General features: G+C 34.4%; 1 protein-coding gene across 1 annotated transcript in view; it reads left to right on the top strand.

Moving 5' to 3' along the window:
• Lrp1b (low density lipoprotein receptor-related protein 1B) overlaps positions 1–15,363 on the top strand; it is a 1,427,040-nt gene that overhangs the window by 950,460 nt on the left and 461,217 nt on the right. Inside the window, exon 36 of the mRNA XM_013517439.1 lies at positions 14,540–14,674. Within this exon, the coding sequence (XP_013372893.1) occupies positions 14,540–14,674 (135 nt within the window). The remainder of the gene's footprint in view (positions 1–14,539; positions 14,675–15,363) is intronic.

Below are 15,363 nucleotides of genomic sequence, written 5' to 3'. Positions count from 1 at the left end.
TCATATACCAGATTACAGTGTTATCCATGGCATATATGAGCCAGGTCGAGTCAGAGAAAATAGCAAGTCCACTCAGTTCCTCACTAGATTTCCTGAGTCACTGAGTTTCTTTTGTAGACGCCTTTCCAATTACCCATTTGTCTGCCACTGTTCTCCTTTGAAGATCTAAGAGACTTACAGCTCAAGGTGATATAGCAGGAAGACAAGCTACACACACACAATTGTTATGTCTCTACTTTGGTAAATGAAAACTTTTCAAGTTGGCTGCCTCAGAACAAGTCTTTGTCCTTGGTCTGCCTTTTAGAAGATGTCTGTCATAAATTTTCTAAAGATTTGTATTCTCATTGAATCAAAAATTTTTAAGGCATCTTGTGTTTTCATCTCACTGTGATATGTCTTAAACCTCTGAACTTTTTAAAAAAAGTGATACATTTCATTTCGCTGAAGTTACCTGTAATGCCAATTGATACTGGGATCTTTTCATGTTTTTTCAATTTCATCCCAGCTAATTTTCTCATCTAATATAGTCCTTATCCTATCATCAGCATGAACATTGTCTATTTGAAGTGAAAATCATCCTTTGACTGAGCTGCTTCAACTCTCCTTATATTTTTAGAAACCCCATTCCTGATTCTTCTGAGCCTAAGAATATGATTAACTTTAATATATACCCTTCAAATCCTAGCCCACATAATTTTTTCTTTTCTTCAAGTTTTTTTCTTCTAGTTCATTTCTCCACTTTAAAAATAGAAAATGTGCGGTTAATATAGTGCAATTCAGTTAAAATGAAACTGTTCTGTTCATGTAATTTTGGAAGTTCTTGCTTTCCTGCATAGGCAGGATGCTGAGTCATCCAAGTAAAATGATATCATAGATTAGAACGTTTTAAATTTATCCTGTTATCAAAAATGTTCTGAATTAGCAGTAATCATGAAAATGAAGATTTCTTTTCAGTCTAGGGGAGTACTTTTTAAATATTTTACCATGGAAGGAGCAAACAGTGGTGAGGTAGAGATAGAGACAGAGAGACAGAGACAGACAGAAAGAGAGAGAGAAAGAGATAGACACACACACACACACACACACACACAGACAGGATTAATGAATCTTCCACATGTCCATCACTAGTTTAAACTACGGTCTAATTTATTTCACCTAATCCACACAAATAAAGTGTCCTATGGCACTGAGTTATGCTAAATGGTAGGGAACAATGAATTTCTTTTTCTTTTTCTTTTTCTTTTTTTTGGCACTGGGAATTAAACTCAGGACCTTGTGCTTGCCAGGCAGGCTGTTGTGCCACTGAGTTATATCCCCAGCCTGTTAATCTTTTTGTACATGGCTTTTCCACATTTTTTTAAATACTCAAAAGTTTATACTCACTTTGGTTTCAACTTAGATTCTTATGGCATTGCATTTTACTCATTTAAATTCTATTAGATAAATAAATTTGTTATAAAATGATACTATTATCATAGTTTGCTAATTTAAATCTTTTTCTATTGGAGGATATGTGTATACATATATATCCTCCTATGGTGTGTATGTGTGATTTCACAAATTGTTATTAGTTCTTTAGTTGACTCATTAATGAACAATGATATTGCTAACTTACAAAATTATTTTTCTCAACAAGTTACTTTTATCTTACTGTCGTTTCTTCTAGATAATTCTCTGCTTGTAGCTTTTTTTATTTTTAGTGGTATATGTTTGCAGTAGATAATAGAGAGTATATTCCTCCAATCCACTGAGAAAGAGTACAGGTAAATGAGCAGATTTAGGGGTGCTACGAAGAATTGATCCTCTGAGATTTTAGTTAGAACTTTTCATGGCAAGAAAAACCTCAAGTCTTAGTATTTTGCATATGTACAAAAGCTTTGATTTATTCACCAAGCTTTGAACATTGAACTGTCTTCACCTTGTTAACTATAAAGAGATTATAAAGGGTTCCTTTAAAATCTCCCAATATAGGGTGAGAAGCAAATGCGACTTACTATAATTTATAGGTCATCCACATGTTACTAGATACTCACAAGAGATTTATTACTTCTCTGGGAAAACTCAAGGGGGATTCTATGCCATTTTTTTCTTTAATGGAATAATCGAAGTCCTTAATAAACAATTTACAGAAAACATTTTTTATTGGAAGCCCAAACAGAGCACAATTATGCCATGGTTTTATTATCATGTTAGGTATTGTCCAGAAACACCTAAATAAAGCCAAATTACAAAATAATCATACTATGCAGTTCATATGTATCCATGTGTCAACTAAAATTAAATAATGTGCATATACATTTATACAGATGACCACTGAGGACAAAATTTTTAAATTGTTTAGCAGGGCTAATAACTTATTTACTCCTGAAATATATTAGTTTTTTGACCTATCCACTACAATAAGCATAGAAATTTTCAAAAAAATTTTAGAACAATGCTTCTGTGAGAATACTATTTTTATTTATTTATTTTTTTTGGTTTTTCTCTGGTACCAGGAACTGAACTCACCACCTTGCGCTTGCCAGGCAGGAGCTTTTGCCGCTGAGCTAAATCCCCAGCCCCGAGAATACTATTTTAATACTGAAATCTTCACCTTTTTAAAAATATGGGATGCACCTCTGCATCCAAATCAGTGTTAATTTTTAGATAAAAATGCATCAATAGCGACTTTGAAAATACAGAGATATTTATTTGTATATTTGTAAGACATTTTTTCTCTAATTTTTAAAAGAGATTTAAATTAGATTCTTCTTTCACAAAGGGAATATGAAAATATTTTTTCTTTAGCTTTAAATATATACAGATGTTAGATTCCAATAAGATTACACTGAAACTTTTAAGAGCACAAATTAGTGTATATATACTTTCCATTTTGTTGTATTATACATCAATTCTCATTTATAATACTTAATATGTTGATATATTTATGAGCTATGTACAGTATTAAGCGCTTTAACAAAGATGAATTTCTTTAATTTTCACAACAGTTTTATTATTGTGCATGTAAAAGGTAAATAATTTGCCCGTGTCATAGATCAACAAAGTAGCAGATGTTTTAAGTCAAGGTAACAGAACTCAGTGTCTAAGCCTTTAATTATTATAATATACTACTCTAATCAGTAAACATCTTAATTAAGGAAGTTTTTTTCAACAGGCATGATGATGAAAAATATCCAAACATATTTCATATTTGCTAGGAAATGTCTCCCTACTTAGATGATAGATAGGAAGATGATAGATAGATAGATAGATAGATAGATAGATAGATAGATAGATGGATAGACATAGAGACATAGATCAACAGATAGATACAGCAATCTGATTTACCAATTTGCAGCATAACACATAAATCAAACATTTGAGGGACAATATTTCTAAATTTCCTCTGTCCAAAGATAAAATTGCAGCAGAATGGGTTGATGAATTCCTGAAGAAATGTATGAATAGGAGTCCTCTGAGGCTATATCTATACAATATGGTCTCTCGGTTTCACAGCTTACCTTTGGAAGAGTGAAACAGAAGAAATTAAAACAATATCCCTATGTAGCTGCTTTCAAGTCTCCTGTAATCTATAGAAGATGAAGGCTGGCAATATGTTTTAGTTTTCATATGTTAGCTGAAATTCAAAATTAGCCTCACAAGAGCTGTGGGAACACACTGAATACCCACAGAAAAATATCCGGATAAAATTGCTTTGAAGAGGAAGAAAAAAAAATGAATATTTAAGAAAATGTGAAAGATTCTTTTTCATTAACCTGAAAGGAAATGGTTCAAAACCTGGAAGTGGAATTGCTTTTATAATAAGCATGTTTAATGCAAATTCCATTCAGAACACAAAAGCCTGACAAGGCTTATACTTCTTATTTGATGAAATCGTAATTTAAAAGAGAATGTACACTATACATTTCATAACACTGTACCTAAAGGGGATTCAGATATCTAAAACCTTTGAAGTCTGCAGATTTTATTTTATTTACTCTCAAAGATGGAGTTCTTAGTGATTTGTTGCTGTAAGATAATTGCCATTAGCATTTGTATTGATTTGCCTTTGTCAAGATGAAAGAAACAAAAGAAATGTGTTAGCAGTTTATTATTGGAGTCTTTTTAATGAAGAAATTAGGACCAGGCTTTTCTTAACCTAGAAAATGTTGGAAGAAATGCTTTGAAAAATCAGAAAGAATGGGAAGCTCAATCGTATTTATATCTGTACTTAGTTATTGCATGGATGGTAAACTGGCTGCCATCTCAGGTTAATGTTCATAACTCTGGGTAGAATTGTCTTGTTTCTGCCCCATATTCTGAAAATGACTGTATTGGGCAAACAAGTTTGTTTTGTTTTATTACTGAACCTAGGCTTTAGTGAGCTATCCCATGCTACCTAGCCTTCAAGAAGGTCTCACTTCCTCCTGAAGTCTTTCTTGATGATCTTACTGCCCTTCCTTTTATTTCTTGTAACTCTCGTCGTCTGCTCCAGAGGTTTCATGTATCAACTAAGGATCGGCCAGAATGACTGAAGGGTAGTCAGCGTATCATGCTCAGGCAGGAAGGGATGAGTGGAGAAGTCTGAGGTCTCAGGCCTATCCTTCTAGTCACAAGCAACCTTCCACAAACGATCATCCCACCTTCAAAATATCTTAATTTTTCATGATATATCATGAAAACAGTTTCAGTGTGATGGCTGCATCAATAAACTTTGTTATCACACACTCTACTAGTTAACCAAAAAAATTTCATTTAAAAAGTCTCTTGATTAAGAAATTATTTCCTCAAACAGTATGTATTTCATTACAAAATTAAATATAATGATTTCACATGTACACAGAAATCTTTAAGGCAACATAATAGTTCAAAAAAATCATCATTTTGTTGTATTATCTTGAATTTTCCTGGTATTCTAGCTGAATACCCAATCTGTAGTCAATTGTCTCTAATGTATGATTTGATATGTTTAAGAAGTATATCTAATCTTGTCCTAAAAAATATGCAGCTTCCCTCAAAGGTGGAAAATGCAATAAGATAAACAAATAAGGTATGATGAAATGGGCATTTAGGGAAAAATTAGGGGAGAAAAATAAGATGAAATTCTAGATCAAATGTATGGTTTATAGTTTATATTCTACAAAATGTATCATTCTATAGTTTTGTTAGAAGTTGTCAGTACACTGTTTTTGTATCTATTTTTGTAAATGCATGGTTTATATTTTATATTTTATGAAATGTATGATTCTATTATTTTGAATAGAAGTTGTCAGTAAAATTATTTTTGTATTTTTAATAGCTAGTGCAAAGAGAGAAACATGATCAAATTTAGAGCTCACAAAGAATATGCAATTTAAAAGAAAAAAATCTTCCTAAGAATATGTATCTTAGTCTATAGTATATAATTTAATAAGGGTCAGCTTATTGGAAGAGGACAATGATCAAAAGTGTGTGCTTGATAGACTGACAGTTCATGTCCAATTTAAGACATGAACAAGAAGATACTTAGAAGTATTCATAATGGTCAGAAATGGGACATACTTTGCATATTAAAATGGTCTGTGGTGTTTTCATATAGTAGAGCATCAAGATATAAGCAGCAGAGAGGGTGAATAAAAGTCCAGCCCCAAAGTACATGCTGTTTATAAGAGCAGTCTTGTAATTTGTCTTGGTTCAGGCATATACTGAAAAAGTTATTTCTATGTGATCAGGGGCCAATAATATATCAGAACCAAGACATGGGCTTAATAATAATTACTACATTTGCATGTTCAACGGTTCCCCCAATTAGAGAAGGAAAATACTACCAAATCTGCTATTTTTGCCATGGAAGGTCATGTCAACATCTTCTCCTCTGGAAAGTTCCTTCAGTGGTGAGTCTAACAGGAATGGGTTTGCCAAAAGAAAGGAGAACAGAAGATAGAATTTCATATTCAAAATCTCTTACATAAGAACAGGGTCCCTGTTAAATAGAGGTCATTTTCTTCCTATCCATACCCTGCACAGATTAGCTAATAATGCTTAACTTCCACAGTTCTTCAAATTAAGTAAGCTACAATCTTGCAGATGTGACTGCATCTTTTTGTCTGATAATCCCTCAGGCAATGCTAGTGGGTAGCCATTTGAGAACTGAGTTTAAATCGTGCAGAAGCAGGCCTTCTGAGGATTGTGGGTAGAGAATATTTCCCTTTGGAGAGTGGGCAAAGAGAAAAGAGAAAAATGATAACTTGAGTGGAGGAAAAAGGAAGGGAAGAGTTGGACCCTGGCGTGGGGCTTGGCCTCACTATGAAATTCCAATAAAAAAAACATTTTGCTTTGGGGGAAGAGCCAGAATTTGCATAGTTCTGGGTCAAGTTAATTAAGTGGATGAGGACAACCATAATGTTTTATAAGCCAGTCTTCCTATTAGAGGCTCTTGCAACAGCGTTCATCATACTTTTTGTAAAGACACACACAAAAGAAGACTTCCAAAACTGCTTCACAGAGTGCCAGGGATGACAAGGCGAATTTGTTTTCTATCTGGCTGTCTGAGCAACTACTTTGAAGATAACAAGTAATACAACAACCATTGTCGATTTGCTATCGTCTTGTTTTGAAATTCTGTATTGTTTTTACAATTTTTGTGTTGTTTTTGTCTTTGTTTTTGTCATTTTGTTTTTATTATTTTCTCTTTAAAATAAAAAATCTGGAAAAGAAAAGGTAAATTTGTTTGAAGCAAGAGGTAGTATTTTAAAGAGTATTAATGGCAATATGTTTTATACTATAATAAGTTTTTCCTAATTTAAATATTCACCTTATATTATGATCATGCTTTTTAGATTAGAAAAGGTGACTTTTATTTTTCCTTTTTGGTTTTCGGTTCTTTTTATTCTGGTACAGGGAATAGAACTCATGACCTCGCGCTTGCCAGGCAGGCGCTGTGCCTCTGAGCTAAATCCCCAGCCCCAAGCAAAGGTGACTTTTGAATGAGCTGAAGATGAGTGTTTCCATTATAGTTAACTGTTAAATCTTTCAAGGTTTTAAATAGGAGACCTATTAGAAACCTTATTTAGATAACCCATAGGAATTAAAAAATTGCAAAGCCTTGAAGCAGACATTATAAATGTAACAATAATTATATTTTTTGGCCTGTCAGTTAAGGTTGCTGCTAATTTGTGACAATAAAAATTTTGGAAAATGTTTATATCTCTGACTACAAAATGGAAAGTATTTGCTGTAAGGTTCACAGGTTGGTAGTAAATAATTAAAGTTTAACTTAGTACTGGAAGTTAAGTAGGCTGGAAGATGACTGCATAGAGATATCATTTTGATCTCAACAGTCACAGTTATACCATAGCCTTTTCGTAAGTCTCAGTACTGTGACTTCACACTGACTTCATGCCCCTAAGACTTTTTACCTTTGTATAACAAAAACATCAAACATTTAAAGATAATAAAAAATTTAATCACTTTTACTATAAGGTAGTAAAGGGTATACAGCACTAGCTATAATAGTATAATATTCATTGATAAAGTACCCTATAGAACCCAGCCTAAGGTTTATTAAGAAACTATATATATTTTATATAGAATCTTTTGTACGTTAACATATACTTTTGGGAATAAGCACAGCTGCCTTTATTTTTAAAATATGGAAGTGAGTAAAGTGTATCTAGGAAATTTATGAATTTTAAGGTTCACTGAGTGGAGATGGTGTTAAATAATTCTCTGATGTATATATCTAATTGAGTTTCTTTGAAACATAGAAAAGCTCTAAAAATTTTTTGCCAGAATCTGTTATGAAAGACTACTGTTTTATAAAAATGTGTACAATTTCATTTGTTACTAAACTTGGGGAAATTAAATCTCTTAGATGTCAACCAGATTCCAAACATTTGTTAACTTGTTATTTTAGGAACTGTATACTAGAATCTGTCCTCATTATCAGATCTAGTAACCAAACTCAGAAGTTGTTTTGAGTTTTGTTATTTCATTTACTTAAAAGAAGTTTGTGGTAAGGGTTTTCTTTCACGAAGTCTGGGATACCATCTCATATTTAAAGCTTCACCAATTGTCATTTTGCTGCCTAAGAGCTTTTGTAAGCAAGGTACTAGGTGCAGAACACAGTCACATTTAGGCTTGGTCTCAGTCCCTTTCTTGTTGCTGGCACAAAATGTGACAGCCACAGGTTGAAGGAAGCAAAGTTTATTTTGGCTGAGGTGTTTGCAGGATTTAGTCCTTCGTGGTCTCACTGCAAGGCAGAAACACACAGCAGAAGTGCAAAGCGGCTCCCATCGTGGTGGCCATTTTAGATAAATAATAATAGCTTTAGTAAGATAGACTGGTTTAAGAGTATCTGCACTGATGACATGATTGAAGAAGAATTTCCTTGGAGCACCAGTTGCAGAAGGTAAAATCTTTTGCAAAGCTCTCAGTTTATCCCACTCGTCTTATATGCTGAGTATTCCCTGTTACATCACCTGAGACTGACGAAGCAAAGCCAAATTTGAAAAACACTACAGTCCTATCCACTCATGCCTCCCTTCCGTTCTCCCTGTCTGCTTTTTTGTACCTACCTGCCTGCCTCTCTCATTAACTTTTCTACACACACATGGCCAGCATGTCCTTAGTTATTTTAAGTAGCTCTCTTAAAATATTTATCTTTTAACACTAGTGAAGTAAATAAAAGAAGATGTAGTTACTGCGAAGAAAGATCAAATAATAAGGTCCTCTTAATTGTTTAATGTTAGCACTTTCTGAAGTCACTGCCTAGTAGAAGCCGGTTTCTTACCCCTTACCTGACAAGTAAACCTTTTCAGTCAATACAGATAAGTAATGTTGGAACAATTCATAGAATTAAGAGAATCTTCAGATTTTCTTGCCAGTTCAGCTATTAATATATCCTCATGATTTAATTAGCTACAGGTGAAAGGGGTGGCAGAGCTCAACAATAGCTGAAAAATTCTAGATGCTAGGTTCTTAATCAGGAAAGAATTACCTGAGATAACTAATTAATGTATTAAAGTAAGCCCTAAGTACTAACACTGTGTGTCACGACTCAGCAATACCACCTGTAGGTACAAACTTGAAAACCGTATTTACTCCAAGATATGGATATGAATGTCCATAGAAGTATTCAGAATGTCCAAAAATGGGACCCAACCTGAATGTTCAAAATTGATAATTTGTGGGTTTTTTTTCACAACATGGTAAAAGAAGATATAAAGAACAGGCAATGAAATCTCATAGTCAAAATAGTAAATAAGAGAAGTGTACCAAAGAGTGTGTCTTGTACTTACCAGTCACAGGGAAAAATAACATTTGGTGGTAGAAGTTGGAATGGTAGCTGCCCACTAGGAAAAGGAAAGTTACTGACCTTGAAGGGACCCTCTGATATTTGACACTGATCTCTACCTTCATCTTCGTAGAGGTTACAAGGCTGCTTCCCATACTACAAAGTTCACCAAGCTGTACCAATCCAATAAGGCTTATTCATGTAGAAATTGTTAAGGCATAGTATTATCATATAAACAATTTGCCTCAGTGACAAGTCTTTGGTGGCGTGTCAAATGTATATCTTTAATCTAATTTAATGCACTTTCCATTGACCTGAATAAAGAAGACAACTTAGTTATTAAATGTGCAGATATCACTAAAAGGATTCATTGGATAACATGATTTTTTAAAATGTCAACAGGCAGGATCCCTGATCAAATTTAACCATCTGACATTTAATAGGATAAATGTAAAATGGTGCTGTTTAAAAAGAAATGGGACTTAATAACTATTACTATTATATTCCAGGGGAAATCATATGCTTTATCCTTTTTAGCTCCAGAAGACAGAGCTAGTTAAAGTGAGCAAAAATTGCAGAGAGGAAAAGAATATTTTTATAATAGCTAAAATGGACTGTATTTTGAGATGCTATATTCCTTTTATGTGGAAGTGAAAAATTTTAACATTGAAACATCAGACTTGGAAGCCCTAAAGTAACCTAAATTTTATCTTCTCATAGTTTATACACACACAGACATACACACACATGCACACACACATGCAATCATACACACACACATACTTATATTCACATTTATATACTATGAAAATAAGACCCAGAGAGAAAAAGTATTTTGTGAAAGTTCTGTATTAAACTGCAAAATAATAACCTAATCCTAGGTACATTGGTCTCTCTTTCACCATACTCTTACTGTGCTGGTTGATGTTTACTGGTGTCCAGTTCAGGCCAGCAAACTGTGTTAGAGAGAAGAAGGATGATACAAGAGACAGGGAATATCTTTGCCAGGGGACTTCAACAGAGTTGGATGGAACCCTGAACTGACTTAAACCCCCAGATTTATTGAGGAACAACAAAGGCAGAGTTCTGCTGAGCACAGATGTTTGTTTTTGGTGGCTAGGGATGGTGACAGTTGGGTTGAATAATTAACTTCTTTCTGATTGTCCCCTTGGGAGCTTTCTTGTCTTGCCTTGAGGTCCATCTCTGCACAAGTTAGCAAAACGTCCTGTCTTCAAGACGTCTCCGCTCTTCAGAATTAGCCTCCTGAGTCAAGCTGAGCGGATGCTGACTGTTGGGTACCATAAAGAACTCCACACTGTAGTCCATGAGTACCAGAAGCCATGGTACCTATATATCATATTTTTATCTGGTGTATTTTCACATAATATGTGTTGTTTTCCGGAATAGCACATCGATGTAGGGCAGAAAGTACACCTTTCAGTGTTTTATGATGCAGAAGACTATGATAATTTGGAACAGATGTGCTCGCAACAGGTGGTCACTTAGTGTTAATTAATCGTGAAAAGTATGCAGGTAATGATGAAAGGACTTATTGAGACTTGTGTTTGCTGGCTAGCCCTTCAGTTTTTAAATAACCAGGGGAAACTCATTTCATTTCCTCAACTCAGAAATTCTGACTTTTCTCATTGTCAAAAATGTCTCATCTGTGTTTCACAGATTAATATCATTGTGAAAATATATGACTTTGTCTCTTTTAATTCTAACTTTAATCCTAGTATATAAGAGCTAGCTACCAGCCTTTCCACCTGGTTATCCTTGAACATGTTTAAAAAGAATCTATTTGTCATACTTATCAGGAAGTAATTATAATTGTCATTGCCTTAAACTACAAATTTTATTTTCCAGTCTTGTAATTATATTATATATTACCAAATTACCATGTCTTAATATAACTTATTTTTAACCTCCTCTCAGAGCACAAATTCCTTGATTCCATAATTCTTAACATATGCTAAGTATTAGTGTCTGCCTTATGAAGGTAAAGTTAACATTTTCCTAGGCTGACGTATGTTTCATGACAGTTATGATAGTCTTTTTTCTGTATCTTTAGATATATTTTTATTTTGTGTCTTTAGAGTTACAAATTATAGAATTCCAGACGGTGGTTTCTTCTATGCCATTGGTTCCTTTGCAAGGGGTAGAAGCTTTCTCCTCTGTTTACCTATGTCCTCCTTCTGCCTTCTTTCCTGTCTGTACCAACATATCATGTTACTCTTTGATTCTCCAGATGTTGTGGGATTACTATGCATCAGGCACTATTGTATACGTTAAGGATAAAACAAAGACCAAAATAAAGACCCAACTCTTACCAAAATTATTTAGTGAAATAAAATAAATGTTAAACAAGCAAACCAATAAGTACAGGGTGGGTTTACTAGTGATAAGTGGCATAAAAATGATGTTTGGTAGGAGGCAGTAGAACATGGTAAGGGGATGATTTGTATAGAATAGACAAAGTTTCCGTAAGGAGAGCATATTTTCACTAAAAGAAAGCTGTAGCAAGGGAGAATTCCAGACAGAAACAAAAAATAATACGTACAGATCCTTAGACTGAAGAAGATTTGATTTACATTAAGAATAGGAAGTTCTGTTTTATTTATTTTTATTTATTTAGTTAGTTAGTTTTTATGAGGAGTCAAATTCAGGACCTTGTGCTTACCAGGCAGATGCTGTGCCTCTGAGCTATACCCATCACCAGGAAGTTCTGTTTTATTAGAAGTAGATGGGAAGAGTGGAGGAGTAGACCTCTTCAGGTGGGAGAGGTCCAGACAGTGTGAGGAGGTCATGAAGGTCATGGCAATGAAGAGTTTGTTTCTTCTTTTCTTTCCCTTCATTTTCCTTTTCTTTCCAGTACCAAGCACTGAACCGCTGAACTCAGGGTGACCGCACTGAGCTATAGCCTCAGCCCTTCCTTCTTTTCCTTGTTTTCTTTCTCTTTCTTTCTTTCTTTCTTTCTTTCTTTCTTTCTTTCTTTCTTTCTTTCTTTCTTTCTTTCTTTCTTCCTTCCTTCCTTCCTTCCTTCCTTCCTTCCCTCCCTTCTTTCTTCCTTCCTTCCTTCCTTCCTTCCTTCCTTCCTTCCTTCCTTCCTTCCTTCTGTCCTTCCTTCCTTCTGTCTTTCTTTCCTTTTCATCCTCCCTCCCTCTTTTTTTCTCTCTTTCTTTCATTTTTTTTTGAAACAAGCTTCTCATAAATTTTCCCAGGCTAAGTTCAAACTGGTGATACTCCTGCCTGAATCTCCCAGAGTGCTGTGATTTCAGGTGTAGGCTAAGGTGACCAGATGTACTTTTCCATCTTGAATGAGATCAGACGCTATTATTCTGTCAGAATGGAGGGTGGCAGAAATGTTCTTACTTGCTTTTTAAAAAGGTAATTGTACTCCCTCAATCTTTCTCCAAAAGACTTAGGGAAAGTAAAGGAAGTACAGCAGCAAAAATGAAAATTAGGCAAAGTGATGAGGAGGCTATTGCAATACTTTACCATAGAATTAATCCAGTAAGAGAAAGTAACAGGTTTCTGATGAGAGGACTCGCTCTGGAGAAGACTGTAAGGAAACCGTGTTCAGTTAACACATAGTAAATAAATATTTCTACAATTCTTCTTTTGTAAATCGGGACTGTCCCTTTCTGCCCAGGTAGAGAAGCAATGCAGACAGTTAGAGACCCAGGTTTAGGATTTGAAGAAGAAAGGTGGACTCAATACATAATGCTGAATATTATGAAAAATTAATGCTTATTTTTGTTGATTGAATCCCTGTTTCAAAAATGAAAATATTAGCTTAAGGGTTTTACAAACTATCAAACTATTTCTTGCTTCCCCAGTATATATATGTGCCGCGATCTGCACAGCCAGTGTTCCTGTGAGGGTGTGATGGGAGATTAAGAAAAAACTGTAGACACATAGTAAAAGGAAAGCTGGGACTGAGTGGGACCTGAGCTCTCCAATAGAGAGGCGGCGACAACCCAGCATGGTCTACATCTTTATTTATTATACATGGTAAAAAGTGGAAAGCACACGACAGAGTCGAAAGTGTGAGGTTTCTGCGTTTTGCTGAGGAGGACATCTACTGGACTGGCCTTGCTCTAGTCCCAGCAATCTGTTTGCATGGTTCTTCTCTGGAGCTCTGTGTTCTCAGAGCTGGTACTGCTCTAGCCCCAAAGGTGTGGTCCATCTGTGGTCTCCACGTATATGGCTCTGGCATCTTTCCTCTGCTTCAAACAATGGTATCACTGACTTCGCCATTGTTGAGAATGGGGCTATTTGCCGTCTTTCCTCTAGCAGGTTGAAAAGCTCACAGTATATAATTCATTCGAAAGCAAATCTCAAAACTTTCTGATAAATGGCTTTATTATACTAATTGCATTTGCTCTTTTTCCATAGTCTGTCAGTGTGCCAGAGGGAAATTATATTGGTCTTAAAGGATTTGTTCTTCAAATGGCCATGTAGGTCACAACACAAAAACTTACTTAGTTGGTGGCAAATTTATTATTTAATGATTTGTCCCCAGTGTCTTCCTGGTGGCTGTATTTAAAATCATCAGTCTATAATTACCACCCTTTATGCATATGCACGCACATGTAATCCATTTCATTTATAGCCTCCAGTAACATTTTTCATTCAAATGTTCAAAAAGTACTGTTATTTAAAGACTCTATGATAGCATAGAGCAGTTCTTCAAGTATTCTTAAACTCATTTGTAAAATGAGAATTTTAAAAATAATAAAATAGGTTTGTAGTTGACATTTGGAAAATTGCTTGGTATCTCAGAAGGAATAATTGGATGATAAGGCATTTTTAAGGCTTTATACATTTTGAATGACCTTATGCTTAAAATACCCTTGGTGGAGTTGAAATACCTTTATGTGTCTTACCATTGCCTCTGTCCTTTGAGACTTTATTGATTATTCTCAATCATCCTTTTTATATTTGGAGAACTCAGACACAGGCATAATGGCAAAGTGAAAATTTTCAACCATAATAACATGGTGCGATATCACAGTTGCAGTTGTATAGGGGATAAGAATTTCTTGAGTTCAAATGCAGGAAAGTAATAAAGAATATGATGGGCCCTTTCCTAAGATATTTCAAAAAGTCTTTCCTGTTATTTTAATATCTTTCTTAGCATTTATATTAATAAATTATTCTGAAGAAAACTTATACTGTACATTACCTAGAATAACTCTACAAATACTATTTCTATGTATTCCAACACATATATTGATACCTTTTATATTGTGTGCATGTGTGTTTTCTCTGTCTCATCCATAGAAAATGATACCATCTATTGGACTGACATGGGCTTCAATAAAATCAGTAGAGCTAAAAGAGATCAAACTTGGAAAGAAGATATCATTACCAATGGCTTGGGCAGAGTGGAAGGGATAGCTGTTGACTGGATTGCTGGTAAAATATCTATGGCTTTTCTCTTTCTTTTCACATTCTTTTTGCTAGGAGCTTAGTCTGCTCCATAAGATTTCTTTTCCCCCATTGATTTATTTATTAGTACAAGTTTGTAGTACATAATGTTTACACTCCTTGTGTGGAGCTGGAAATGTATATAAAACATCCTAATTCCTTTTTGCATCTCCTTTCCTTCCCTCCCTCCCCTCTTCTCATCTTTTTTATATCTTTCCTGTTTGTTTTATACGTGTTCACAGTATGTAACATTACGCACCTTATATAGAATTGGAAGACGTACATAACACAGACAGAGGGGATGAAAAATCCTCCATAAAAATTTTTTTACTTCTAATATTTTCTTTTTATTTATAAACATGATGGTAAATAGTCATCTTTTGTTTTTAGATCTACTTTTTCTAATTCTTTTGAGTCTTTAGATCAGTGTTTGTATGTAGATTATGTGGTGCTACCTTTGTCTAAATCTCCTGAGAGCTCCAAAAGGCAGATAAACAAAAATGTTACAAATTCCCTCTTGGATGACATCAGTAGAAGTTTAAACTAGATCCTGTTATGAGTGAGAGAACTGTTGACATATTTTCAACATATAATTTTGCAATTGTATGATTTAAACCAGAGTTACCTGAAATTAATATTGAAAATTATTGCATATTACCTTAATGCAGCTTTGTATA

The sequence above is a fragment of the Chinchilla lanigera genome, unplaced genomic scaffold (assembly GCF_000276665.1).
Source record: "Chinchilla lanigera isolate Chin_1 unplaced genomic scaffold, ChiLan1.0 scaffold00039, whole genome shotgun sequence".
In the NCBI taxonomy this organism is placed as follows: Eukaryota; Metazoa; Chordata; class Mammalia; order Rodentia; family Chinchillidae; genus Chinchilla; species Chinchilla lanigera.
This window is presented reverse-complemented; position numbering and strand designations above follow the sequence as displayed.